Source organism: Lissotriton helveticus, chromosome 1_1, assembly GCF_964261635.1.
Source record: "Lissotriton helveticus chromosome 1_1, aLisHel1.1, whole genome shotgun sequence".
In the NCBI taxonomy this organism is placed as follows: domain Eukaryota; kingdom Metazoa; phylum Chordata; class Amphibia; order Caudata; family Salamandridae; genus Lissotriton; species Lissotriton helveticus.
In genome coordinates this window covers 1,865,316,160-1,865,343,372 of record NC_136057.1, presented here as the reverse complement: position 1 = coordinate 1,865,343,372, position 27,213 = coordinate 1,865,316,160, and the positions used below count along the sequence as shown (strand labels likewise).

Genomic DNA, 27,213 nt, shown 5'->3' with positions numbered 1-27,213 from the left:
GGAGTCCCTGGGGCCATTCTGACTCAATTGCTAGGGCCGGTTTGGGTTCCCAGTCCGATCCGGCGTACATCTGAACCCAAATACTTTTTTCTCAAGTCTGCATCCTTTCCTCATCTCACCTGAGGGCTGATGCTTAACTCAGAGCTCTCTAAACTCACTGGTACAAGGAAGCAATGGTTGCCATCTCTGACCATCCCCAAATTCGTAGTCAATGCAGCTCCAGAAAAATGGGATTATGCCAGTTAATTTCTCGGCCATAATGACAGTGTGCCCCAGAGATGATAGTTATTTTTGCAGTTTTTTACAGAGCGAACTCACCCCAAGGGCATTGGAGCACTTTACACAAGCACCAGTAACATTAAACAAGATAACAAGCATTTGCAATGCAATAGGTCTCGCATTATTAAAGTTAGAGCTATTGGCATTGTAAATGGCAATGCCTTTTATTTATGTTTTTGTTTTTAAACATTTACAATGCTAATAGCTTAGCCATTTCGCTGCGGGGGTAATTACCCCGCTGTCCTGGGGGAGAGGGGGCAGGGTGCAGTGCGGGAGACGCTGAAACATGTTGCAGGCAGAGGCGCTGTCATGGGAAGTTCTCATCGATAAACTCGGCTAGGTGAACATTCCCACCAAAGAGGCCTGGCCAGATGCTGGGCACAGCACCGCTGCTAGTGATTATAGCCGACAAGAAAGCCCAGCGGGTTAATGTGCCTGGCGCAGAGACGCCCGGTGCGTGTGTCGTGTTTTATCGAATGTCAGCAAGACAGCTCCGTGGATTAATGTGCCTGCCATGGAGATGTGTGCGTACGCATCCGGGTCCAGTTCCACTAAAACAGCTTAGAGGGTTGGCGTGCCTGTTTAGAGATCCGTGTGCAACAGGCACGTCAGCTCAGTGGGTTAACGTGCCAACAAGGCTGCGTGGTCCCGATTACACCTCATGCCTTTCGATCCTACCCCGGGGCAGGTGAGGCTGGGGGGCATCGGTACCTGAAGGTGGGTGGCGAGGCCAGCTGCATCCCCAGGAAGGGCGAGGATCCGGAGCGCGGAGAGGAGCCATTCCCTGGATCCGCCATAGCGGCCGAGACGGGTGGAGGGGGCGGGCCGGGGCGGGGCCAGTGGGGCGGACATTACATTTATGAAAGTGAAGATACAAATAATCAGTGGGCAAATTACCAAAAAGAAATGCTCTCAGATCGCATTTTCCTTTGAGATCAATCGTATCATTTATTGTGCGTTTGCACAATATGGGGATGAACAGGGCACACGGGAATATTTTCCAACAACATGCCTCTGTCAAAAGAGTACAGAAAGAACACGGCTCAGATTCAAAGAGAGCTACAGACAGCAAAAACAATAATAGCGGTCAACGAGGGCAAATCGTTATTGTCCAAAAGCTTATTGTAACATTTCATATCTGTACATAATGCTGACTACTTAACACATCGCACAAAAATGCTCACCACTTGTGAAAACACGGAGGCAAACCAAAGCCAGCTAGGTAAACAAGCCAGGGAAACCAAGGCCGGTCTGCACAACTACCAGGCGAAAAAAAAGTAAAGTTCAGATCAAGCCAAAACACCTACCGTGGGCACCATGGCACTGGCTCAGGCGGCGGATTACCTTCCAATTGTACAAATAAACGCCCCTCTCGGGCAGCTCCGGACAAGCCCCGGGCTGCATTCCTTCCGGATAGCTGTGACATTTCTCCCCCTCGCGAGCGTTAGCCCCTGCCTGCGCTCGTGCCACGGGCAGCCTAGGTAGCAGCTGCAAACACCAAGTCCGGGAAAGCGCATTGCTAGAAAATCAGAGGCTGTCGCCTTTTTAAATTGCACACGTGCAAGCAACAGAGCGTCAAACATTCGTGCAACTTGGTGTCACGAATAAGATGCACGTTTTTTTTCTAGTTTCTGTGAGACCTAGCGCCTAGTGGCTGCATTGCATCCACGTTAACCCGGCGTGTTCAGATCCGCGCCCCCCGCCCCTTGTCTCAGTCCACCATGGTAGCCACCTACCTTCCCAGAGAAGCGAAGGCACTGCGCGGCGGCCTCCTCAGCCTACAAGAAACACTGGACAGAAAGCAGATGTGCAAGGACGTGCCCGGCGCGAGGGTCCAATGGGGAGGGAGGGAGGGAGGCAGACTGACTAACTGGTGCGCTCCCCGCCGCCCTCGGAGGGAAGCTGCTGCTGGCCGTGCCGAGCTCTGGTGGGACTTTGAAATCTGCCAAACGCAAGAAAGCCAGGGAAAATGTAAACATGAGGGCGGAGACGGGCTGGAAGCAGGTTCAGTGAAATCTGAACTCCTGCGGCTCAGGCGGCGGGGGGGCTGGTGTGCTGCTTGGAAAGGTGATTCACTCCGCGAATGACTTCCTACATGTTCATTTTTTTCGACCCTCGCCCCCCCTTCCAGGCTGACTCTAATCAGCCGAGGCCGCTGGAGCCTGGCAAACCGTCTCTATGGAAGTTCTGTGCCATATTTGTTCTTTTACCGCGCAAAAAAATCCACTTTCCCTAATAGCTTTCCCCCAGGGCTCGGTTTAGGGACACAAATGGCAGGAACTATTCAAAAGTTGCACAAAGGAAAATTCACGGGGTTAACCGTCCTAACGAGTGTAACCTGGAGGGCAGAAGGCACTGTAACATTACACTGAAAAGCTAGCCTTCTGTGGATGATGATCTAAATGGCTGCTTTTGTAGGGCAAGAACAGCACGAAACATCACAGCACAGCTTGAAAAAGAAACGAGGGAGCTTGCCACTGTTGTAGATTACAACCCTTAATTTGTTTGGTGATTTGCTTCTCTCGAGCGTGGAACACACAGAAGAAGTGCTCACCCAAACAAGCTCAGTATCCGGGCTGGGAGGAGTGGGAGGGCGGCGGCTGCCTGCGCATGCGCAACATTTCAAAGTTTCGTTTTGAGGTCGGAGCGCGAGCCCGGCCCCGGAGCGACAGCGAAGTGTCGTACCTGAAGTCCCGGGACCCAGGAGGGGGCCCGGGTGAAGACCAGCGGGGAGACTGCGGGACCCCCAAGCCTAAGGGGAGAGCCCCGCATCTTGCAGGCATGGCAGAGCAGCTCGAGTGCTCTGCGAGGCTCCCGAGAAGCCCGAAGCCCGGTTAGGTAAGAGAAAGGAGGGGAGAGGGGGTTGCCTGTCTGGGTGCCTGCGTGTGTGTGTCTGTGTGCGAGTGTGTGTGTGTGTGTGTAAGTAAGTGTAAGTGCGTGTGCGCGCGTGTGTGTGTCTGTGTGCATGCATGCGCGTTAGGCTGACTTGCTGGGAGTATGGTAGGGAAGTGCACGGCACGGCGCGGGACGGAACGTGCGCGCACACAAATCCGGCTTTCAAGCTCGTAACACCCTCTTGTCCTTCCTTCCCCCGAGACAGGCAACTATAAGTCTCCAGCCTGGACGCATCCTTCGGATGCTAATTCCAGGCGAGACCTAAAACCGGAGCCGGTATCCCCGCACCAATAACTAACAACCTTGTAACCAGAGCCCTAGAGTTCATAAATTATTTTACAATTCTTTATAATTGATTTGGAATTGAAAACTCGCTTTAGTTAATTTCCCAAACTGGGAATATTACTGATATTGCTTTCTATTAACCCTAAACATAAACCTGCTACAATGTGGCATGACAATCAATGTCAGGCTTCAGTCTATTCTAAATTTACAACTAAAATGATAAAATCTCTCATCTCAAAAGTAGGGTGGCAGGAAATGGTCTTAGGTACATGTCCTGTAATTTCCATACGAATAAACGTGGATCTGAAATAAAGTACTATATTTAAAGGTTTTAAAACTTTTTCCAGACGCTAGTTTATTTCTTTTTCTAAAGCACACCCTTTTTTCAGATCACCTTCTGTGATGGATTCGGTTATTTCTGCTTCAATCCCACAAAAGCTAGTCTCGAGTGGGCACGACCTTCCTTTCTTTAGTTTAAGAATCCCTTCTCATCATGGTAGTAGTGTAATTTAGGTTTGCATCTAGAGCCAGGATGGCCGTACAGATAGATATTAACTCCCGGAGCCTTGGTAAGCAAGGCCAGGCTCAGCCCCAAGGAGTCGTAGAACCATTTCTAGACAACTGGTCCTTTGTACAGTCAAGAGAGTAATGCAGCCCGAAATAACAAACATTGGCGAAACCAAAAGGTCTAACTTTATTTAATATAGCAATGATGTGAACAAAGGCACTGGCGAATCCTGTTTACAAGAGTTGCAAGCACATATGCTAGCAAAAATCAAAATAAGGGGGAAGTGAACTACATCTATATGCATGTCAGAGTCTCCAGAGATATTGTCTTGAAGACCCACAACCACATTTTTACTACAAGTAGCGTACATTCTCTCCTTTGGTGGAAGGTTGTGGGTAGTATTATCATTGGGTCTTTTCACTTAAGTGTCTTGTTCTCCAAGTGGGAGACTGTCTGGATGAAGATAGTATCATAATCTAGAAAGTGCATCATAAATGATCTCCTGTTCTATAGTTAGATTTATTAAAAAGAGAGAAAAGGGATAAGGCTAAAACCAGAGCAGTGTAGCGTGGATTAGTTATTGATCTGCGTCACCTAGTGATCAGGTTGACATGTTTCGGCCGAAGTGTGCCTCTATGGATCAGTGATCTTCATCAGGACCATGTGTACTGGAACCCTAAATCTGAGGATATTCCTCAGGCTGTATGGGTAAGTATACTAACTTACAAATCTTTCTATTCCCAAGCCTGTTGTTGTTATAGGTGTGGTCTTTAGCCTATAACTGGAAGGGAAACAAAAAGATGAATTTCTTAGTGAATAAAATGTAGATGGTGTCATATCTCTATCATATTGTTTTCCTTGGTGTCCAATGCAATACTACTGGGCACAAAGTATCTACCTATTTCTTTGCAGCTCAAAGGTGTGGAGTGTATAATAGAAATTATGTGGTTTAACTGGTAGTAAATTTCTGACATAAAAGTGGGTGCACTGTAAACAGTGACAAAATGCATTATGAAGGCAGGCTTAATACCTATCCCAATTTAGGAAACTGGAGTATAGTGGTTCATATCTTTGTGTAGTGTAGCACATTTTTGGATATCCCTCATAGAACGTATAAGTACTCATATTAAACATATTCATTTCTGTAGGGGGACGGCATTCTCATGTTGACAAAACCGTTAATCTGGTAAGTACCATATGGAGAGTTTCAAGGTGGCCCATGGGATGCAGGTAGACCTGGAACGGTTCTGTCTTGATGTGATGGTGAAATCAGACAGTATGTATATGATTCATCAGTAGGATTATATTCTCACTAAGCGCTGGTGTTCTCAAACAGGTCATACCAGAGAAAAGGGAAGAGTTAATAAGAAGAGCGTTTTTTACGTACTTTACATCGTATGGATGCCTGATAATATCCCTGTTGAAACTGTTCCTTATTTAGAACGTTTGGTCTAGATTTGATGGTTAAATCAGTCAGTAATGATATGAAGCGTTAAACAGAAGAATGACCAAACATTAGTGTTTCTTAATGCCAGTCATACCAGAGAAAATGGGGTGGGGGATTTTTAAAAAATCGAGCGTGTTCATGCTCTTGTCATCGTATAGATGCCTGATGTTATCCCTGTTGAGACGATTCCTTATTGGAATGGTCCGTCTTGATTTAATGGTGAAATCAGAGAATGATGATATGCTCTGTTAGTATGATCTCACCAAACGGTGTTGCCATAAAAGGGGAAAGTTAAAAGTAGAGCGTTTTCACATTCTGGACATTATATGGATGCCTGGTATTAGCCTTGATGGACTGGCCACTTACTTGCTTATCAGCTGTCTGGAGCAGTTCTGCTTCGTGTCTGTCCCATCCTGAATGTTGAATTTGGACGGAGAGAACACATTTTTAAAACGGACCGTGAGACCTCTATTGGAAAGCAGTTAGCCACAAGTTGGGAGCGGATAAGTTCGGCGTTAATTAACCCCTCGGCTGCGCGGCCGATTTTGCGGAAGTGTGGCACTTCTGCAAAACGGGCGGGGCCGCATTGGCCGTTGGCCGACGGCAGCACCAGCGAGGTAGTACAACCGTCGGCCAATGGCCGACGGCAGCATGGAAGGGGTTAAAAACGTGTTCTCCCCCTCCAAATTCAACATTCGGGACAGACACGAAGCAGCACTGGGCCGGACAGCTGATAAACAAGTGGGCACACCATCAAGGATAATACCAGGCATCTATAGGATGTCCAGAATGTGAGAACGCTCCACTTTTTAACTTTCCCCTTTTTTGGCAAGACTAAAGTTTGGTGAGATAATAACGCTGCATATTAACACTGTCTGATTTCACTATTAAATCAAGACAGACCGTCCCAATAAGGAACCGTCCCAACAGGGTAACATCAAGTATCCATACAATGATAAGTGTGAACATGCTCAACTTTTTGACCCCCCTCCCTTTTTTTCTCTGGTATGACTGGCGTTTAGAAGCACCAACATTTGGTAATTCTTCTGTTTAACGCTGTGTTTCATTACTGTCTGATTTACCCATCTAATCTAGAGGCTCTAAATAAGGAACCGTTTCAACCGGGACATTATCAGGCACCCATATGATGTCAAGAACATAAATATGGTCTACTTCTTAACCCTCCCCTTTTCTCTGGTATGACCTATGTTTGGGAACACAATGCTTGGTGAGACTATAATCCTACTGATTAATCATATACATACTGCCTGATTTCACTATCAGATCAAGACGGACTGTTCCATGTTCTATGGTAGCAGATAGCTGCACTGTCCCAAAAAATCAACTATTTGGGAAGGTTTCTGCTGTCATCTTGGCTACAGTGGGAAATATTATGTGGAAAATTCATGTACACAGTTACTGTCACATTTTACTTTATATTTAGGTTACCATGAAGTGGGACTTGTCATAGTTTGGCACCTCATTGTACACCAAGGGAAATGTTTTTCCATCACAGAAAATACCCCAAACTTTGGACAATATTGTTCCTGTTTAGGATGGGGGTTAATCTGTGGCCCAGCAAAGGTGCTTTTGGTACTGGCCATTAGTCCGTGAGGAGGAATGAAGGGCAAGACATCTGAGGGCTCAGGGGCGTAGCTTAGGGGATGTTGAGGAGGGGGAAGATTTGATATCCCTCCAGTAAATCTATTTTCTGGTAAATAGTGGGTACAGGTATTTTCAGTCGGGTATGGTGAGGTGTCAGATTTCACCAGGAATTTTCACATACACCTAGACAAAAACGCGCATATACACACCCTTCCTCCCTCTGTTTTGAAAGACTTAAAACATGTTGGTTAGTTTACAAAATAGTGTGTTCTCAAACAGGTCATACCAGAGAAAAGGGAAGAGTTAATAAGAAGAGCGTTTTTTACGTACTTTACATCGTATGGATGCCTGATAATATCCCTGTTGAAACTGTTCCTTATTTAGAACGTTTGGTCTAGATTTGATGGTTAAATCAGTCAGTAATGATATGAAGCGTTAAACAGAAGAATGACCAAACATTAGTGTTTCTTAATGCCAGTCATACCAGAGAAAATGGGGTGGGGGATTTTTAAAAAAATCGAGCGTGTTCATGCTCTTGTCATCGTATAGATGCCTGATGTTATCCCTGTTGAGACGATTCCTTATTGGAATGGTCCGTCTTGATTTAATGGTGAAATCAGAGAATGATGATATGCTCTGTTAGTATGATCTCACCAAACGGTGTTGCCATAAAAGGGGAAAGTTAAAAGTAGAGCGTTTTCACATTCTGGACATTATATGGATGCCTGGTATTAGCCTTGATGGACTGGCCACTTACTTGCTTATCAGCTGTCTGGAGCAGTTCTGCTTCGTGTCTGTCCCATCCTGAATGTTGAATTTGGACGGAGAGAACACATTTTTAAAACGGACCGTGAGACCTCTATTGGAAAGCAGTTAGCCACAAGTTGGGAGCGGATAAGTTCGGCGTTAATTAACCCCTCGGCTGCGCGGCCGATTTTGCGGAAGTGTGGCACTTCTGCAAAACGGGCGGGGCCGCATTGGCCATTGGCCGACGGCAGCACCAGCGAGGTAGTACAACCGTCGGCCAATGGCCGACGGCAGCATGGAAGGGGTTAAAAACGTGTTCTCCCCCTCCAAATTCAACATTCGGGACAGACACGAAGCAGCACTGGGCCGGACAGCTGATAAACAAGTGGGCACACCATCAAGGATAATACCAGGCATCTATAGGATGTCCAGAATGTGAGAACGCTCCACTTTTTAACTTTCCCCTTTTTTGGCAAGACTAAAGTTTGGTCAGATAATAACGCTGCATATTAACACTGTCTGATTTCACTATTAAATCAAGACAGACCGTCCCAATAAGGAACCGTCCCAACAGGGTAACATCAAGTATCCATACAATGATAAGTGTGAACATGCTCAACTTTTTGACCCCCCTCCCTTTTTTTCTCTGGTATGACTGGCGTTTAGAAGCACCAACATTTGGTAATTCTTCTGTTTAACGCTGTGTTTCATTACTGTCTGATTTACCCATCTAATCTAGAGGCTCTAAATAAGGAACCGTTTCAACCGGGACATTATCAGGCACCCATATGATGTCAAGAACATAAATATGGTCTACTTCTTAACCCTCCCCTTTTCTCTGGTATGACCTATGTTTGGGAACACAATGCTTGGTGAGACTATAATCCTACTGATTAATCATATACATACTGCCTGATTTCACTATCAGATCAAGACGGACTGTTCCATGTTCTATGGTAGCAGATAGCTGCACTGTCCCAAAAAATCAACTATTTGGGAAGGTTTCTGCTGTCATCTTGGCTACAGTGGGAAATATTATGTGGAAAATTCATGTACACAGTTACTGTCACATTTTACTTTATATTTAGGTTACCATGAAGTGGGACTTGTCATAGTTTGGCACCTCATTGTACACCAAGGGAAATGTTTTTCCATCACAGAAAATACCCCAAACTTTGGACAATATTGTTCCTGTTTAGGATGGGGGTTAATCTGTGGCCCAGCAAAGGTGCTTTTGGTACTGGCCATTAGTCCGTGAGGAGGAATGAAGGGCAAGACATCTGAGGGCTCAGGGGCGTAGCTTAGGGGATGTTGAGGAGGGGGAAGATTTGATATCCCTCCAGTAAATCTATTTTCTGGTAAATAGTGGGTACAGGTATTTTCAGTCGGGTATGGTGAGGTGTCAGATTTCACCAGGAATTTTCACATACACCTAGACAAAAACGCGCATATACACACCCTTCCTCCCTCTGTTTTGAAAGACTTAAAACATGTTGGTTAGTTTACAAAATAGTGTGTCTTCCCTCACTTAGTTCACCTACCAATCTGCAATCCTCTCCCTTTTCACAGCCCCTAAATCCACTCTCATGCGCCCAACTTGTTGTATAATGCATAAAGTGGGGGCATACCTGTGCAAGAAAGATGGCACTTTCTCACACCCACCCATCTTACTGACCAGGCTACGCCCCTGCTCTGGACCGTTTCTCAATGGATGGACAGGGAATGTTTGAATAAAAGTAGGCATTAGAGAGAGCATTCTTCCACAACCGTTCTCAATATTGTTTTATAAACTGTTTGGCACAGAAGGTGATTTTTTTTTTTAAATATGGATTTTATGTGGCTTGATTCATTCAGTAAATTGCAATTAATGAGGTCATGTGTTTTTTTGCAAAACGCTATTCAAGGTTTTTGTTGTAGGAACAGAGGGTCACTGTTCAGTGCCTCAGCTATGGCAGGATATATGTAATGAGATTTAATTTACTGCCAGCCAGCTATCTCTCTAGTTCAGGGTGCTGTTGATTTGTAGCAGCAGGAGTGGACGGCTTTACATGTCTGGAAGACCTCAGGTGTCCTAACAAAGTGCAGATACGAAGTTATACAGAGAGAGGGGTTAAAGTCAGCTAACTTCAACCATTGGCTTTCATGTGTTCTTAGTGGTTTGCCATTTCTTGGATGGCAGTCCACTGAGGTCGTGGCATTTCGTGGATGGTTATAGTGTACCAACTGTGTCGCCACTGGTGACGGTGGTCAGGTAGTCTTCTTGTTAGACTGCAATACTAACATGACATGTTGCTTGTCATTCAGAGGCAGTTTATATTTTTGATGGTTTTACTGATATGATGACATTTCAAATGCTAGTTTGCCTTTTTCTTTTACTAGGCAGCTCATCCTGTTTATCTTTACAGCAGAATAATACTATTCACTATTCACCACCGTTCTGTTTAACATTTAGAAACACTGGATTCCAGACAGATCTTTAGGATAGGCACTGGTATGTGTGACCGAGGTTTTTTTTTTTTTTTTTTAGAATCACTGTATGTAAAATTATTTCATTTGGATATCATGAAACTCTCGCATTAATTTGACCCTTCTGCAACCATTGAAAACCAATGGCTTAACGCTACATTTTTCCTTTTTTATTTAACTTCTTTTGTGAGTTTTTAGAGCCGGTTTTTTTAAACTTGATGTTGATTGTTGTTATTGGTTTATAATAATCACACAGGGGTAACTGTTCCTAAAGTAAAGGAGTGCTGGCCTATTATGGTTGCTGGGAGAAGCTGTGAGTGATTACCTCACAGTGCAGGTTGGAAACAGAATAGTGTGGAGGTGAGAAAATTCCTCCTTTTGGAAGTAGTGCCCTCACACACCCATGAGGGTGTTATGCTTCATCACTGGGCTTTGCTCCTCGTGGGGGTGGCACTGCAGTCGCCTACGGCCCCCGCGAGAGGGCTCTTTGAGTTTTTTTATGAGTAACGCCGCAGTTGTGAGTGAGGGTGTGTGGGGGGAGAGAAAAGAGAGGTGAGTGAATAAAATACCCACACTGGTACCCTAAAGAACCTTTTATCAGGAGTCCGTGTGGTGGGGATAAAACTGAAGACAAAAAAGGCCTCAAGAAAAATGATCTCTGCGGGGTGAATGTGTTAGGTCAATGACCTAACACATTCACTCACCACTATCACGTTTCGTCACCTGTTGACAACAACACAGAAGGAAAATAATCACCCCTCAGATATAATTTTCCTAGAGGCCTTCTTTGTCATCAGTTTTAACCCAACCACACGGACCCCTCTTATATGATGTGTTATTAGTTTATGCCTTTTCCAGCAATGGAGGTATTAAGCCCTTTCAATTCGATGCGAGCTGGCACCGTTGAACAAAAAGTTAACTTCAAGGAGGCTTTCTGACATGACGTCTGCAAAACCTTGCACATGGGCATTGTCAGAGCTCAAATAACCACTGCTTAGTTCAAGTATAGCGAGGGTTTGCCAGGGTTAGGCAATGGGACACATTTTGGAGCGCCAGAGCTTAAATGAGGTGTCTAAAATCCTGAATGCATGGTTTGTGCAGTGGTCAGGCAGTTGCACATTTGACATGAAGGTTCTCCTGCTGCCGCAGTATTGTTAATTGTGGGTGACACTTGCAGGTTCTTTTTTTTAATTTTTTTTTTTAAAAACCTTTATTTGAGCAAGCATAGAAAAATACAAGAATGGGCCTACAACCTCACGGGCTGGCCGCTAATAATAAGGCACAAGGCATGAATTAGAAATGTACACCCGTGGTCAGGCACAAATACAGCACAAAGCATTACTCCCAACATATCACAGAGCATATTGAATTTTTATTTTATACAAAAAGAAAAACAAACATTAAAAAGGCGAATGCATGGTAATCAAGGTCAGCCCAAAGAACGGAGGGGATGGTCTACAATCAGGAGAACATAGCAAGAGCCCGGAGGCTCCAACAAGGTCGGGGGGGGGGGGGGGGGGGGAGCAGCGGGGAGAATCGGAAATTCAAAAAAACAGTATGAAAGGGTTCCGGGAACGCTCGCCTAGGGAGATAGGACAACATCAGTAGTGCCTACAAGGGGAGGGGCACAGATCTCCCCACGATATTCATTCCACTGGCCCCAAATCTTCGTCCACGCCCTGGGTCTGCCCCTGGCCACATAAACAGTCTTCTCACGAAACATGGACCAGTCCATGTTGTCCTCCCATTTCGAGACCTCAGGGGGCCTGGAAGCGCCCCAGAGTTGCGCAATATCCCGTTTCGCAATCATGTAACCCAAGGTAGCCCATCTGGTCTGGGCCACAGAGTAGTCGGTGGGCTCCCACACATTCAATAGACATCGTCGAGGCTCCGGCCGCAGGGCCACATCAGTCACAGCAGTCATCACCTCAAGCACAGCAGTCCAGTAAGCCGCCACAACCGGGCACTCCCAAAGAATGTGTAAAAAGGTTGCACTCGACCCACAACCACGCTTACATAACCCATCCAAGGAAAAGCCCATCGTCACCAGACGCGGACCAGTGACATACACTCGATGAAGGATTTTAAGTTGAACCAAACGAAGACGGGCAGGAATGGCTACCTCCTTGGGAGAAGAGAGTGCCGATTGCCAATCCTCGTCGTCCAGTTCCAACCCATCGCCAACCCAAGCCTCCCGAAGTCGGACCAATAAGTCCGCCCGATTATTGATCAGCTTCTTATAGATCAGGGAAATAGTGCTATCAGGCAGGTGCCCATCAAGGACACGATCTTCGAGGGGAGAAGACTCGGGCAGGGCCCTATCAGGAGTCAAGACTGAGGCGAGGGCGTGCCGGACCTGCAGATAACGAAAAAATTCCCTACCATTCAAACCATATTCCGCCTGGAGGGTCTGGAACGACTTCACACTACCTTTCGAACATACATCACCCACCTTACATATCCCAATCATATCCCAGCGGTCGAAGCCCTTAGTAGACCAGAGACACCCCAGACGTTCCGAGGCATAAAGCGGCGTCGCCAGCGTCATTCGATCCTCCCACCCCAAACTCACATTCGCGGCTCGCCACACAGTTACTGCAATCCTGGACGGGCCCACAAGATGGCGCCCGGCTGATCGAGAATAAAGCGCTCTATTAAAGTCCCCACCCGGCAGCTGGAGTCTGTCCATCTCGAATGCAGGATTTCGACCCGGTGAAAACATCACGTGATTAATAGCAGACAACTGGGAAGCCCAATAATATCGCTTGATATCGGGGAGCGCCATGCCCCCGTCGTACCAAGGGGTGGTGAGTTTTGCGAGGGCAATACGCGGACGCCCGTCCCAAATCAATTGCCTTTGAAGACTTTCGATCTCTCGGAAATAGGTCTTGGGGATAGTGTCATAGGAGTTCTGGAGCGCGTAGAGGAACCGCGGCAAGGACATCATTTTAAACAGGGCCGCCCTGCCCAGAGGAGACAAAGGAAGCTTACGCCAACGGGCCACGTCCAGTCGCAATCTAAGCAACGGGGGGAGGAGATTACGCTCAAATCGGAGCGAGGAGTCCAACGTAATAAAAATCCCTAAATATTTGAAGCCAGACTGGACCACCTGGATAGGAAGTCTGCTCGGCAATGGGGGTAAAACACCCGAAAGAACATAAACGCAGGACTTGGCCCAGTTAACAACGAGGCCTGAGTTGGCACCAAATGAAGTAAGAACGTCAAATAAAACAGACAGAGATTTACGCGGGGAGGTGAGATATAAAAGAATGTCGTCCGCGTAAAGCGAAACGCGGTCCTCAAAGTCCGGAGACCAGCGAATCCCCTTGAGCGAAGGTTCCCACCGAAGCCAAGCAGCCAATGGCTCCAAGGCGAGTGCAAAAAGCAACGGAGACAAGGGGCATCCCTGACGGGTACCCCTACCAAGGGTGAAAGGGGCCGAAACTCTACCATTTACCACTACTTGTGCCAGAGGTTCCGCATATAATAACTTGATCCAACCAATAAACTCAGGCCCAAAACCAAATTTCTCAAGAGCCGCCCAAAGATAAGGCCACTCCACAGTGTCAAAAGCCATTGAGGCATCCAACGATGCCAAAATGGCCGGCTCCGTCAGAAGCCCCGCCCTCGCAATCACGCCGTGAAGACGACGTAGGTTCAGAGCCGTGTTGCGATGCGGGATAAATCCGGATTGATCTGGATGGACCAAGCCACCAATGACTGTCAGGAGGCGGGACGCCAGGAGTTTCGCCAATACCTTGGGTTCAACATTTAGCAGGGATATGGGCCTATAGGATGAACAAAGGTCCAGCGGTTTACCATCCTTGGGGATGACAACTATGGTGGCCAGTCGCTGATCATAAGGGAGAATACCCCGTTCCCGGAACTCCAGAAACATGGCGCGAAGATATGGCGCCACCCTGTCGGGACGCAACTTGTACAGTTCAATTGGCAACCCGTTCGGGCCCAATGCTTTGCCCGAACGGAGTGAACGGATGGCAGTAGCTATCTCATCAACAGTAAAGGGGGAATCCAACGCTGCACGATCCAAATCGGAAACAACGGGCAGAGCTATATCACGCAATAGAAGGCGAGAGTCAGCCACATCTCTCACAGACACAGGGGTATACACCACACGGAAGTACTCAGCAAAACGGTGAACTATTCCAATCGGGTCCGTCACACTCTCACCACTCAAAGACTGAATCACGGGTACCACACGATTAGCTCTCTCCTTCTTATCCAGCCACGCCAACAATTTACCCGCTTTGTCACCCACATCATACAAACGACCCTGTTGCTCCCGAAACATCACTTTAGCAGCATCCGTGACCATGGACTTATAGGCAAATTGTTTCAGACCCAGGGCGTGGAGTTTCACAGACGTGACACCAGATTCCAAAGCATCCTCCAATGCAGAAATCTCTCCCTCAAGATCCACCACCTCCCTATTTCTCGCCCTCTTAGCTTCAACAATAAGGGAAAGGGCCTGCCCACGAATCACCGTCTTAAAGGCCTCCCATAGGGACACAGCTGAGGAAACCGACCCCTCGTTATCCAGAAAATACGCGTCCAAAGACTTAAGCAAAAGGCTGCGGGTCTCGGGGGAGGTAAGGTACCACGGATTGATGGGTGCCACCCGGCCCACCGCCTCAACTCCAACCTCAAAACGAAGCCAGAGCGGAGAGTGGTCAGAGATACCCCTGGGTAGGTGTACAATCTCACGCACCGCAGGCGACTGAGCCGCAGGCATCAGGAAATAATCCAGCCTAGACAGACTCCCATGGGCCCCAGAATGAAAGGTGTATTGAAGCTGAGTAGGATGCAAAAGCCTCCAGCAATCCACCAAGCCAAAGGTATCCAAAAATCCACCCAACCACTGTTGGGCCGCAGGAGTATCTCTAGGGGGGTGACGATCGTGGAGACCGGAGAAGACCGAATTAAAATCACCAGCCAGAAAGAGAGTACTATCTGGGAGGTCCAACAAGACACGGCCCAAATCTGAAAAGGTAGAAGTCTGCAAGCCGGGGGGCACATGAACAGTAAATAAGGAGAGGGCACGACCCTCATAGCGACCCACAAGGACCGCATAGCGCCCCCGATCATCCTGAATCACATCATCAATAGCCAGGGGGAGGGACGCCCGAACAAGGATACCCACACCCCTAGAACCCGAGGTAAACCCCGAATGTGCTACGAGGCGATAGCCCCACCTATTCATTGCATGACAGACATTGCCTACCAAATGAGTCTCCTGCAGGAAAACAACATCAGGAGATAAACGTCGTATACATTTCAACACCACACTTCGTTTGATACGATCTCCCAGACCGTTAACGTTCCACGAAACAAATCTCAACCCGCTACCCCCCATCCCACCCAACAAAGCCAAAACCCCCCACCAATGAGCATGACACCAGAGACTTCTTCAAATACAGGATAAAGTCGCCTTGAAAACAGAACACACAAACAACGAACTCCCGAACCACCCACCCCCCAAACAACAAGACAACACCCCCCACCCTGCACCCCTGCAAAAAGCTAAAAAGCCACCCCAACCTGCAGTGTGCCTGTCGCCCAAGAACCCCTATTCTACACAAAGACCCCGGAGGAGGAAAGGCTCCGTCCCACCCGCCACCCCGATCAAGACCAATGACGAGAAAAAGAACATACAGCAAATCACATAAGCAATAGAGGAACATAGGCATACACTCCTGGAAGAGTTATTCAAAACAAGGCACCAGGCATAAACGAAATGTTCAGCTCTCTACACCACCTTCAGCACCGCCCGGGTGGGCATCGGACTCAGTCTCAGGAGGTCGGCTAGGCAAGGAGTCCAGCCAGTCATTCACAGCGTCAGGCCGATCAAAGAAGAAAGTTCGGTCATTATACTCAACCCGCAGCCTGGTCGGAAAGAGCATAGCGTAACGCATCCCCATGTCCCTAAGGCGCTTCTTGGCACCACGAAATCCCATCCGCTGCTTCTGGACCTGTTGGGAAAAGTCCGGATAAAAGTTTACCGTGGCATTCTCAAAGGCCACCGGGCCCTTCACCCGCGACGCCTGTAGGATAGCGTCTCGATCTCTATAGTGGAAAAGCTTTGCAACAATAGGTCTCGGCGGGGCGCCTGGTTTACCCTGGCCCCCCGGAACACGATGTGCACGCTCCACTGCGAAAAATTTACTAAGGCCAGACGGGGAAAGGTGGTTCTGGATCAGGTCTTCAACCAGGAGATCAACCGAGTGGGGTTCTGGGTTCTCCGGTACACCAACCACGCGAACATTACAGCGACGTGCCCTGTTCTCAAAATCTTCCAAGCGCCGGGTCATGAAATCGTTCACCCTACGGAGATTGCCAATCTCCGTCTGTATCTCAGAGACGTCCGCCGTGAGGCTGGATGATTTGATATCCAACGACTTCACCTTTTCGTTCGTTTTGGAGAGATCGGCTCGAATTAGGTTTACCTCGATTGCCACGGTGTCAATTTTGTGGGCCAAGGTTTCGTACTGTTGGCCTATTGACTCCTTCATGCCAGAAATGGCGCCCATGATGTCTTGCAAGGAAGGCTCCGTCGACGCATCCACGACGTGGTCAGACGCACTGGGACCGGGCAGGGCAGCTCCGGGGGACCCCTTAGAATGGGTATAACGGTCCATAACATTAGATTGGACCGGACCCCCGCGCAGAGGTGTCTTCGTCTTGCGCGTCTCCCGGTCCCCTCTGCCCGCCATTTTGGAGATGCGTCACAAGGAGATTCACCAGGGTCAACGGACCGGGCACCAGGAATGGAGGCCTCGGGACCAAAGGACCACAACAAGGGTAGCACTAGGAGAGGGGCAGCCAAATAGAAGAATAGTCCAGCCAAAGGCCCGACAGCCGACGCGTGTCCTGGAACCAGCTCTGGCCCGACCCTCTCACCGATGTCCCAGTCAGAGGCAGAATCGAAACCGAAACTTAAGAAGGGGACCCACAAGTCCAATCCCCCTGCCGTTGTTGTTCAACTCCAAGACGGCCACCGAACCTCACCCAGTCCCGGGCGCACCTCAAGGGCGGAGCCCAAAAGTTCAATTCACCATAACTCAGGCACCCGGTGTCAAAATAAAGTTCTGAAAAGTCCAGGTAGATCAGCCCAACGTCCTCTATACAAATCCTCGCGAAAAATCAGGATTCATGCAGGATATTATGCCGGGAGCGGCGGGGGTCCGGGGAGCGCTGTGCTCACGCGGCCATCACGGATGCCCGCCAAGCTCCTCCTCCCACTTGCAGGTTCTTGTTTGAAGACTGGCACCGCTGCCCTGGATTTAGGTTTAGGATCCTAGCAAGAACCAAAATAAGCTCTTAAATGACTGGCAGGAGAAGCTAGTTACACCAGAGAGAGTACAACTGGGGATCTATCCATTACTACATAATGCTGATTATTTGAAACTAATGACAACATATTTTTGAATTATTGTGAAACAATGCGGGTGGCACTGGTGGTGACAGTGGACAGTGTCTGCAGTAGGCTTCTCCTGAGAAAAGTTTTGGTGCTCGAAAAGTTATTAATATTTCATTATTACTGTTAATAGTTGACAAGTTAAAAACAGCACCTAATGTATGTTAAATCATTAGTCACTCTTGCAAGTATGTCCTGCTTAAGGTATTTGTGAAGTGGAATGGACACAAAAGGGTAGCATTTTGCCATTACCCCCACACACTTTTCTCCAGTCTCACAAAGTAGTTCAAATGCTACTCCAAATTCTGCTTACCCCGATTGCCCCAGTGAGACGATCACAGCCCTGAGAGTCTGTAAAATATAATACGCTGTCAGCTGCACCAAGCCGTAGCAAAATTGAAGAAATGCACTTCAGAATTAAGGAGGGCTCCCTTAAAATGAGGGCACAGAACTTACAGACCCAAACTGGATTTAAAAACAAGTGACACCCGTTTCCAAGAACAAATGGAGTTTTTCATAATGGAAAACAAGTAGGAGAAACACCGCCAAAAGGACACTTTACACAAGATGGTTAAGAGCAAAACTTTGCAGCCCAGGATTCCAGAGAATGGTGAAGGGCCACACATCTCATACAGAGCATGGGCCAGAACAACTCCCAACAGTGTCATTCCAAAAACAAACCCCAGGCACAGCCAGCCCTTGCTTCGAGGTTACCCACAATTATCTTTCACACACATATTATTTTGATAATTCATGTGCTTCCTTCCATTAGTTCCCACAGTTTCCAGTTGAAAATAAACCACCAATTTTGTCATTCCAACAGCGTTGAATTTAAATTTTAAAACCTGCGGATCTATGTAAGGCAGGATTTGCACATGAGCAAAGCCAGCACTGTGTCTAATAGTTCATTCGCGGTTGGAGACCACCGGAAAGTTAAATCATAAGTTGCCTTGCGTTGCTGGCCCGTGCAAGTGGAGACATGACCATAGCAATTCCTCCCTTTTTCTTTTCAGAACTAAGTAACACACAGCATGATTCCCGGCATCCCTTGTTCTGGCACGGAACACCCACCACTAACGATTCGAGACTGTTTTAACATTTACACAGGTGGATCCCGCAATCTACAACAACACAGAGGATCACACGACTAATTGATCATGCTTACCTTTTCTATAACAAGCACTCTTCGCCGTACAATTTGTAGACACAGTCAGTAGGGCACATTATTGATGATCTCAAGTCTCCTACTGTAAGAACTACTTCTTTTCAGGTATCCTACTGCAGCCTGGGGTACTGCACAACACTGACATACTTCAGCTGTCCTACAAGAAGTGCCACTACTTTTCCTAAACTTTGTTATGAAGACCAGTAAGGGGCTAGCAGGCTACCGTAATCACCACCATATCTTTATTTACTAGCTTACAGTCTCAGCTCAGTGAACACAGAGCGGGACCTTTCTGAACGTCAATCAATCAATCAATCAGGTCATTTGTAGAGCGCACTACTCACCCGTAGGGTCTCAAGGCGCTGGGAGGGGGGGGGGGTGCCGCTACTGCTCGAACAGCCAGGTCTTGAGCTTCTTCCTGAAGGAGAGGTGGTCTTGGGTCAGGCGCAGATTGGTGGGAAGTGAGTTCCAGGTCTTGGCGGCCAGGTAGGAGAAGGATCTTCCTCCTGTTGTCGCTCTTCGGATGCGGGGAACGGCGGTGAGGGCGTGGTTGGTTGATCTGAGGAGGCGCTTGGGAGTGTAGAAGTTGATCCGGTTGTTGAGGTAGCTCGGGCCTTGGTCGTGTAGGGCTTTGTGTGCGTGGGTGAGGAGACGGAAGGTGATTCTCTTGTTGACCGGGAGCCAGTGCAGATCTCTCAGGTGTCCGGAGATGTGGCTGCGTCGGGGGATGTCGAGGATGAGTCTCGCCGAGGCGTTCTGGATCCGCTGGAGTCTCTTCTGGAGTTTGGCAGTGGTTCCGGCGTAGAGGGCGTTGCCGTAGTCCAGTCGGCTGGTGACGAGGGCTTGGGTGACCGTCTTCCTCGTCTCGGTGGGGATCCACCGGAAGATCTTACGTAGCATGCGCAGGATGTTGAAGCATGACGAGGAGACGGCGTTGACTTGTCTGGTCATGGAGAGGGAGGAGTCCAGGATGAAGCCCAGGTTGCGTGCGTGGTCCGTCGGTTTGGGTGCGGTGCCCAGGGCGGGGGGCCACCAGGAGTCGTCCCAGGCGGAGGGCGTGGAGCCCAGGATGAGGACCTCCGTCTTGTCTGAGTTCAGTTTCAGGCGGCTGGTCGTCATCCATTCGGCTACGTCTCTCATCCCTTCGTGCAGGTTGGCTCTGGCGGTGGCGGGGTCGTTGGTCAGGGAGAGGATCAGCTGGGTGTCGTCAGCGTAGGAGATTATGTTGAGGTTGTGTTGGCGTGCGATGGCCGCGAGGGGGCTCATGTAGACGTTGAAGAGGGTGGGGCTCAGTGAGGATCCTTGAGGGACGCCGCAGATGACTTTGGTGGCCTCTGACTTGTACGGTGGTAGGCGGACTCTTTGTGTTCTTCCGTCGAGGAAGGAGGTGATCCATTCCAGTGCCTTCTCCTGGATTCCGATGCTGCTGAGGCGCTGTACTAGGGTGCGGTGGCAGACAGTGTCGAAAGCCGCGGAGAGGTCCAGGAGGATGAGGGCCGCTGTTTCTCCGTTGTCCATCAGAGTTCGAAGGTCGTCGGTGGCGGCGATGAGGGCGGTCTCGGTGCTGTGGTTCGCTCGGAAGCCGGACTGTGAGGGGTCGAGGGATCCATTCGTCTCGAGGAAGGCGGCCAGCTGTTTGTTGACGGTCTTCTCGATGACTTTGGCCGGGAACGGGAGGAAATTATTCAATACTTTGCAATACTTTGCAGTCCCTTCCCAACAATTCGAGAGAGATAGGGGTTTCTTACCTTTATGTTGCAGGCCTGTTCCATTAACCTTCTGGCATTTTCTTCCGCTCTGTAGCGTTTGGGCAGCTGAACTCTGAAGAACTTGAGGGCCCCTTCAAAGTCTGCCTGCAGAAGATCTTCTTTGGACGTCTGTGGGATAAAAGAGGGAAGAGTCCATTGATTTTGTGCTTGAATCTGGAACACTAAAATCCCTTGTTCGCCACATCTTGCACTTAGCTACTATCCATTCATAAGCAAGACATGCGTTAACTTAGATGAATGGCGGCTTCATATCTATCTATGAGGCGGGCCATACTCCACATGAAACATCATGAGCACACACCATGGCACCTGCATCTACACTCATATGTACATCGTCACATTGACCCACGTCGGCAACAAGTTGCATACATACCATATCTCATAAATGCAGTCACACAAGCTCACACTAGCACACTCCATGTACTTTCTACTCAGACACATGCATATAATCGCTCTTGCATATCTACATCCGCCCACCTGTGGTGAGATTGTCATGCTCACCATCATATATAATAATTTCCACACACATGCTCAGTCATGCAAAAACTTGCATACACATGTGGGTACAGAGCCAATATCTGAACTCACTCGTGAATACACACAATAATATATTCAGTCACGGAAAGACACACCAGTGCAACAAGCAGTAAATCTCTCACGTACACCCCCTCACACATCAAGCCATACTGCAAGGCAGTAACATGAAGACATCATTTGCAGATACACTCGCCCATATTTAGGCAGCAATCCACTCACACACATCGTCACAACAAGAAGACATACACCCACACACGACAATGCATAAGAGGCTGACATGCTACTACACACCATCACTCATATGGAGTTCGTCTTTTTTGCACAAACCAATACTGAATAACACAGGCAGTCACACATGTACAACATTCGATCATGCACTCACAAATGTAGTTACAGAGTACTCAGACTTGCAGTCACAAGTACATCCTTCACAATTGCTCACACATATAGCTACACTTAACAACGTAAAAGCAAAACTTTGATGCTTGGGATTCTCGTTGGAATTGGTCAAAAAGTTATATCAGCACCACATTGAGCTCCCCGGTGTTGGGGGGTATCCGTAAACCGATGATTTTGTTCTTAAAGTCACTGGGGTGCACCAACAACACTTTCTGATGGAATCCAAAAAGAGCTAAACAGTGACGTATTGCTTGTAGTCCCTATTTCCATGGCATTGACCAATATTTAGTACTCCTTTTCACCTTGTTTATAGACGAATCCATATTGTCCTATATTTAAAAAGCCACTGTCTTCTAGACTTTGTATTTTCCCACTTCATTCCAACATAACTAATCAATGTATGGCGGGAGACAACTTTTTGGGGGTCCTGTCCGAACAGCCTCTTGCAGGAATTAATAAAATGATTCTGAGAGTCCAAAACAAACAGCTCAAAAGTATTGTGCAGTTTCGTAGATTACTGGGAAACCCCTTTCTAAGAATACTGCTCTTAAAGAACAAGTTACTTACCTTCGGTAACGATATATCTGTAAGAAACAGTAGTTAGTATTAGATTCCTTACCTTAGAATATCCCCAGGCGTCAGTCTGGATCCGGAAACTTTTGCGTAGCAGTACCCCTGCGCGTCGGTAGGCGTCGTCTGCAGGCGTCCCCTGCGGCTCCGCGTCTGTCGTCGGCGTCGTGCGCCGTGATGACGTCGCTGGAGTATATAGACGCCGCCTCCGCGCGCTGACGTCAGTTCTTTGCACACAGCTTTTCCGCGCCAGAACACGCAGAGCCATTTGAGAACCAACACTGGTGCCATTAGAAACTAGGGCCCTGAAAGGGATGTCCTTAACCCTAGGTATCAGTTCGCAGAACGGGGAGGATGGGTGGGGCGGTAAGGAATCTAATACTAACTACTGTTTCTTACAGATATATCGTTACCAAAGGTAAGTAACTTGTTCATCTGAAAGAAACAGGTTAGTATTAGATTCCTTACCTTAGAATAGATACCCCAGCAATACCAACCCCGGTGGTGGGTCTGCGAACCAATACAATCCTACACCAGAAAGTCCTGGAGGACCGAACGGCCAAAGAAGCCATCCCTCCGGACTTGACTGTCCAGGCAGTAGTGCCTCGCAAAGGTGTGCAGCGAGGCCCACGTAGCCGCCTGGCAAATGTCCTGCAAAGGGACTCCCCGGTTCAGGGCAGTAGTAGCCGCCGTGGCCCGAGTGGAATGGGCTCTCAGCCCAACAGGAGGCTCCTTCCGAGCCAAAGAGTAGCACGCTTTGATGCACAGGACGACCCACCGAGAGATGGTCTGTTTCTGTACCGCCCTTCCCTTCTTCTCACCCACGTAGCCAACAAACAGTTGGTCATCCACCCGGAACTGGCGTGTGCGATCCATATAAAATGAAAGCGCACGTTTTGGGTCCAGACGATGGAGCCGCTCCTCATCTTTTGAAGGATGCGGAGGCGGGAAGAAGGAGGGTAAGGTGATGGACTGCCCGATGTGAAAAGCAGAAACTACTTTGGGCAGGAAAGAAGGTCTAGTCCTCAGAACCACCTTGTCTGGATGAATGGACATGAAAGGAGGTTTGACAGAAAGAGTCTGGAGCTCACTCACTCTCCTGGCAGAGGTGATAGCAACCAGGAAGGCCGTCTTTAAAGTCAGGAGACGGAGAGGACAGGAATGAAGCGGCTCAAAGGGAGCGCACATCAAGAAAGTCAGAACCAGGTTCAAGTCCCACTGAGGCATCACGAACGGAACAGGTGGATACATGTGCGTGATGCCCTTCAAGAATCTCGTTACAATAGGGGACTTGAACAAAGATGGCTGATCAGGTAGCCTCAAGAAGGCGGAAAGGGCAGAAAGGTAGCCCTTGATAGTGCCCAGAGCAGAGCCCTGCTGGGCAAGAGAGAGAAGAAAGAGGAGAACCTCGGAGAGAGGGGCAGAAAGGGGATCCACAGCCTTTGCTGTGCACCATGCCACAAATCTGTTCCACCGGCAGGCGTATACCGACTTTGTGGAGGGACGCCTGGCTGCCAGAATCACATTACAGACTTCAGGAGGCAAGTCAAATGGCCTCAACTGTCGCCGCTCAATCTCCACGCATGGAGGTGGAGACTGGACAGGTTCGGGTGGAGGATCGTCCCCTGCTGCTGCGACAGAAGGTCCTCCTGAAGGGGCAGGCGGATCGAAGGACCGACTGACATGCTGAGTAGCTCGGGATACCAGTACCTTCGAGCCCAGTCCGGAGCCACAAGGATAACTTGGGCCCGGTCGCGCCTGATCTTCTTCAGCACTCTGGGCAGAAGTGGTATAGGCGGAAAGGCGTACAACAGACCGCAACTCCACTCGCGCCGAAAGGCGTCGCCGTGCGAGTGCCGTCTTGGAAACTCCAACGTGCAGAACTGATGACATTGCGCGTTCTCTTCTGTGGCGAATAGATCTAACCAAGGCTCTCCCCATTGCAGAAAGAGGCCTTTCGCCACGTCCGAGTTCAGACGCCATTCGTGATCCACCGAGCACCGACGGCTGAGTTCGTCCGCCCTGGCGTTCAGAGAACCTGCCAGGTGTTGAACCGTCAGAGTCACGCCCTGACGTTCCAGCCATTGCCAGAGACGCAGGGCCTCCTGGCAAAGGGTCCACGACCCCACTCCGCCCTGCTTGTTGCAGTACCACATGGCGGTGGTGTTGTCCGTGAACACCTGCACTACACTCCCGTTGACAAAGGGGAGGAATGCCTTCAGTGCTAGGCGAATCGCCCGCAGCTCCAACATGTTGATATGGAGCCGGGACTCCGCCGGAGACCAGATGCCTCTGATCTCCGCCTCTCCCAAGTGGCCTCCCCAGCCCTGGAGGGACGCGTCCGTCACAACTACGTGCTCCGGTTGGGGAAGGGAGAGGGATCTGCCTCTGACCCAATCGCGGTCCGTAAGCCACCACTGCAACTGTCTCGCAGCGCCCTCCGAGATCAGGACATGGTCGGATAGGTTGCCCTGATGCTGGGCCCACTGAAACTTCAGGTCCCACTGCAGAGCCCGCATCCGCCACTGGGCGTGATGCACCAGAAGGATGCAGGAAGCCATCAGCCCCAGCAGCCGCAGCGTCAACCTGACCGAAACCCGGGATAACGGCTGAAAGATGGGAATCAAAGCCTGTATATCCCGGACCCGCCGTTCCGGAGGATAAACCCGAAACTGCGCCGAGTCGAGAACCGCTCCGATGAAAAGGAGCTTTTGAGAGGGACACAGGTGTGATTTCGGCACATTGATGGAAAACCCCAGCTCGGGCAGGAGGTCTGCCGTCATCTGAAGGTGGTGGACGACTGTCTGGGGCGAGCCCGCCTTCAACAACCAGTCGTCGAGGTAGGGGAAGACTGAAACCCCTAACCGGCGCAGATGAGCTGCGACCACCGCCATCACTTTCGTGAACACCCGTGGGGCGCTGGCAAGGCCGAATGGGAGCACGATAAACTGAAAGTGCTCGAGGCCTACCATGAACCGCAGGTAACGCCGGTGGGCCGGCAGGACGGGGATGTGAAAATACGCATCCTGCAAGTCCAACGCCACCATCCAGTCTTGCGGGTCTAGAGCAGCCAAGACCTGAGCCAAAGTCAACATCTTGAACTTCTCCTTCCGGAGGAAGCCGTTGACGTTCCGTAGATCCAAGATAGGACGCAGGACCCCTTGTCCTTCTTGGGTACCAGAAAGTAGTGGGAATAGCAACCACACCCTACTTCTGGCCCAGGAACGCGCTCGATGGCCCCCTTGGCCAAGAGGGCCGTAACTTCCTCCTGCAGAAGTGTCAAGTGGTCCCCCGACACACGGTGGTTCTGCGGAGGCATGGCTGGAGGAGTGGTCTCGAAGGGGGGGGAGTAGCCCCTTCGGACGAGCTGCCGCACCCACCTGTCCGATGTGATAGTGCGCCAGCGGGAGTGGTGATGGCGAACCCTGCCACCCACTGGCGTCACATGGGCCTGAAAGCTCGGACTAGGAGGATTTGGAGGCTGATGCTGCGGGGAGAGGTGTGGTCTGACCCCGCCGTTGTCCCCGACCGCCTCCACGGCGGAATCCACGGCCGCCACCGCGTTGAGAAGTATTCTGCGGTGCGTGGCTGGCAGCACGTGTTGGACCGCCCCTTCCGTGGCCACGAAAGGAGCGAAACGAACCCGTTTGCTGGTGCTGGGTCGAGAGACCCAAGGACTTAGCCGTGACCCTGTAGTCCTTGAAGCGCTCAAGCGCGTGGTCCGCTTTGTCGCCAAACAGGCGACTGCCATCGAACGGCATGTCCATCAAAGTATTTTGGACATCCGTCGAAAAGTTGGCGGATCTCAGCCAGGCGTGGCGACGAATCGCCACCGTCGTGGACATCGCTCTGCCCAGCGAGTCGGTCGTATCAAGGCCACACCTGATGGAATATCTCGCCGCGTCTCGGCCTTCAATCATAGCCTGGCCGAGCTTGTCCCGTACCTCCTGCGGGCATTGCGGCAGACACTCCGCGACCGTATCCCACACAGAGTGGGTGTAGCGGCCCAAGAGGCATGCGGTGTTGCAATACCGCAGTCCCAGACTCAGGGACGAGAAGACCTTCTTGCCATACTGGTCGTACCTCTTTGATTCCCGGTCAGGCGGGGCCGACGGGAATGCGGTTTGGGAAGTGGAGGCCTGGATCACCAGACTCTCAGGGGTGGGATGGGTGGACAGGAACTTAGGGTCGTCCGGACACGGACGGTGGCGTCTGGCCACGTTCCTATCAACAGGCGAACCTGAAGCGGGCCTGGACCACGTGCCCAAAAGAACGTCTGTCAAGGCTTCATTGAACGGCAGCAGAGGCTCCTGTGGGCATGACTGCGGTTTGAAGACCTCGGTGAGGATGTTAGGCCTCACTTTAGCGACGGGGAGCTCAAGGCGTAAAGCCTTGGCAGCCCTCATCAACACCACTGAATAAGCAGCCCCAGCCTCCGAAGCCACAGTAGGAGGCGAGACAAAACCAGGGTTAGGAGAATCATCCAGACCACTGGCCTCACCCAAGTCACCTGTCCAGTCCACGTCGTACTGACACTCGCGTGACAGAGGGTCCTCAGACCCCTTCCAACCCTCTCCATAATCTTCATCCTCACCATATTCTGAGTCAACGATGTAGACCGGCTCCACGGGGCCAATGGGCCCCATCGGCGCCGGACTCGGCGTCGGGAGCCGGCGACGGAGTTGCGGCGCCGCGGCGCCGCGCGGAGGCGGCACCATGGGTTGCCCCGATGGAATCGGCGCCGGAGAGGCCGGAGGACCAGCCGGCGTCGACCCCGAAGGGCCCAGCGGCGTCGGGGCCGGAGCACCCGACGGCGTCGGGGCAGGAGCACCCGAACCGCTCGGGCCCCCGGACGGGACCACCAGGCCCGCAGGCGCCGTAGGCCCCGTCGGAGGAGACAGCGCCCTCATGGCCATGAGGAACTCCTCTATCTCCTCGCGCGACGCGCCGTGCCCAGGGACCGACGGGTATGGGGCAGGCAGCGTCGGCGACCCACGCGGGGCCGCGGCTACCCGAACCCCCGGCCGCATCGCGCGAGCGTCGGGGGGAGTCGGGGGTGCGATGACGACGCCCCGACTTCTTGTGTTTCTTACCTGAGGAACCGGA

The 27,213-nt window shown here is 50.1% G+C and overlaps 1 protein-coding gene across 3 annotated transcripts in view; it reads right to left on the bottom strand.

The window, feature by feature from the left end:
- The window catches only part of RABGAP1L (RAB GTPase activating protein 1 like), a 1,373,174-nt gene that overhangs the window by 191,779 nt on the left and 1,154,182 nt on the right, over positions 1 to 27,213 (bottom strand). For all 3 annotated transcript variants that reach the window (XM_078641752.1, XM_078641759.1, XM_078641767.1), the window contains one exon: positions 20,581 to 20,709. In XM_078641752.1, the coding sequence (XP_078497878.1) occupies positions 20,581 to 20,709 (129 nt within the window). The remainder of the gene's footprint in view (positions 1 to 20,580; positions 20,710 to 27,213) is intronic.